This window comes from Eupeodes corollae, chromosome 2, assembly GCF_945859685.1.
Source record: "Eupeodes corollae chromosome 2, idEupCoro1.1, whole genome shotgun sequence".
Lineage (NCBI taxonomy): Eukaryota > Metazoa > Arthropoda > Insecta > Diptera > Syrphidae > Eupeodes > Eupeodes corollae.
Window position 1 is genome coordinate 6,281,209 of NC_079148.1, and position 1,789 is coordinate 6,282,997.

The 1,789-nt window shown below is 33.8% G+C and overlaps 1 protein-coding gene across 1 annotated transcript; it reads left to right on the forward strand.

Moving 5' to 3' along the window:
* Positions 1 to 274: 274 nt before the first annotated feature.
* On the forward strand, positions 275 to 1,509 carry LOC129948069 (putative gustatory receptor 92a). Its single transcript, XM_056058887.1, has 2 exons — positions 275 to 1,281; positions 1,360 to 1,509. Exons 1-2 carry the CDS (start codon positions 278 to 280, stop codon positions 1,373 to 1,375), a joined length of 1,020 nt encoding a protein of 339 aa, XP_055914862.1. The 5' UTR covers positions 275 to 277; the 3' UTR covers positions 1,376 to 1,509.
* The last annotated feature ends 280 nt before the right edge of the window (positions 1,510 to 1,789 follow it).

Genomic DNA, 1,789 nt, shown 5'->3' on the forward strand with positions numbered 1-1,789 from the left:
CCTGTCAAGATAATTTATCAATAACAATGTCAACAAAATTCCTAATGAAAAAATAATTATTTATCTTCTAGGCGATACATAAGAAGTTGACAGTATCATTGTTTTTCATTACAATTTGCTTGATTGCATTCTACATTTTCAAATTAATTAGGTAAGTATCTTCACATAAACCCCAACTTCTGCCTCTTTTCTGAATCCCATAATTCCTCCAGTTATTTTTATAATGAAGTTAAAGAAAGGTCGCTATCGATGGAATAATATTTTTATTCTCAAATTCATGTATTACTACGGTCATTTCTTCGGTATGATTTTCTTTCGGATCGAAAATTGCGGTTCGTGTGTTAAGTTTTGCCGAAAAAGTTTAATCTATTCGACCACCTATCGGATTGTATGTCTTAGCGCTCATTTCATAACTATTCCACGTTTTATTTACGAACTCAAAAGCTTTAATATTAACATTCATTTCACTCTAATATCAATCTTCCTGTCCGCTATAATTTTTTCGTTTACAATTATATTGATGTGCCTGCAAATTTTTCATTACAAAGAACTTATCAGTTTAATTAACGAAACAATAGAGACCTTCATGGACCTGTCGAAAATCTCTGGAAATTCTGCATTTATTGGGCAAGAATTTCCGGTGTTGGTGTCAGTTCGAGTTTTGAGTAATTTGGCTGCCGTGTTGTTGACATTCTATAATTTTCTTACTCAACCTTATTACATAGCACTGTTTAAGGGGAACCCGTCCATCATAGTTGCATACAGTTTGGTTTTTCTGTCATGGTTCGGAGTCCGTGTTATCTTGGATTTCCTCAGCTTTGGTTATACCATAGCCGCTGGATTGTACTCTAACATCGGCAGTCACATGGATCAATTCGCTCAGCAAATGAAGGAGGTGAAGATGGAAAAACTGTCAAAATTTCGTCGGATGCAAGTGTTGTGTGTACTTTGTGATAGATTGGATAAATGTGCCGAAATTTATTCAAAAATCTTCAAACTGATCAAAGCATTTCACAGAATCTTTCGATTTCACATATTGCTGATGTTATTTTTCGAAGTTATTGCAATTATTTCGAACATTCAATTTATGTTTGTGACGTTTATGTCAGGTGGAGAAATTCTATGGATGACTGTGGTCTTAGTTTTCATGTATAGCCTGGATTATGCGGTTTTCATAATTATGATCGATTTGGTGGTCCAGAGATCAAGAATTCCCCAACGAATCAGTTGGGAATGTTACTTTTCTGACATCGATAATCGTTGGGATAGAAGTGTAAGTACGTAGGTAAAGACTTTAGCTTTAGTACTGCTTTGAACTTTGGTTGAGTATTGTGTTTTTCTGTTTTGTTTACTCTGCAGGTGGACCTTTTTTTGAGTCAACTTAAGTTTGAAACTTTAACATTTGATGTTTGTGGCTTGTTTGAAATTGATAAAACGTTTTGTTTAACGATTTGTTCTGTGGTAATAACGTATTTGACAATTATTATTCAGTATAGTATGCAGAAGGAGAAATTTCAATAAAATCGACTTTAAAACTAAAAAGGTAGTTTCAATATTAAAAATATGAAGAAATTGTTCACAATGTGATGTGGCAACTCTATAATCGGACTCTCTATCTGTGGCTCAGTCTGTGGTTTGTTTAACCAGGGTCCGGCAAAGAGATCTCCCATATTTTAAAAGGCAATGACAAATTAATAAACAATCTAACAGGCAAAATTTATTGAATTTTTTAAATTGGAACAGATTTAAGTTCGGTTGGAGTAAGATCTCAATCATGTGACAGTAGCGA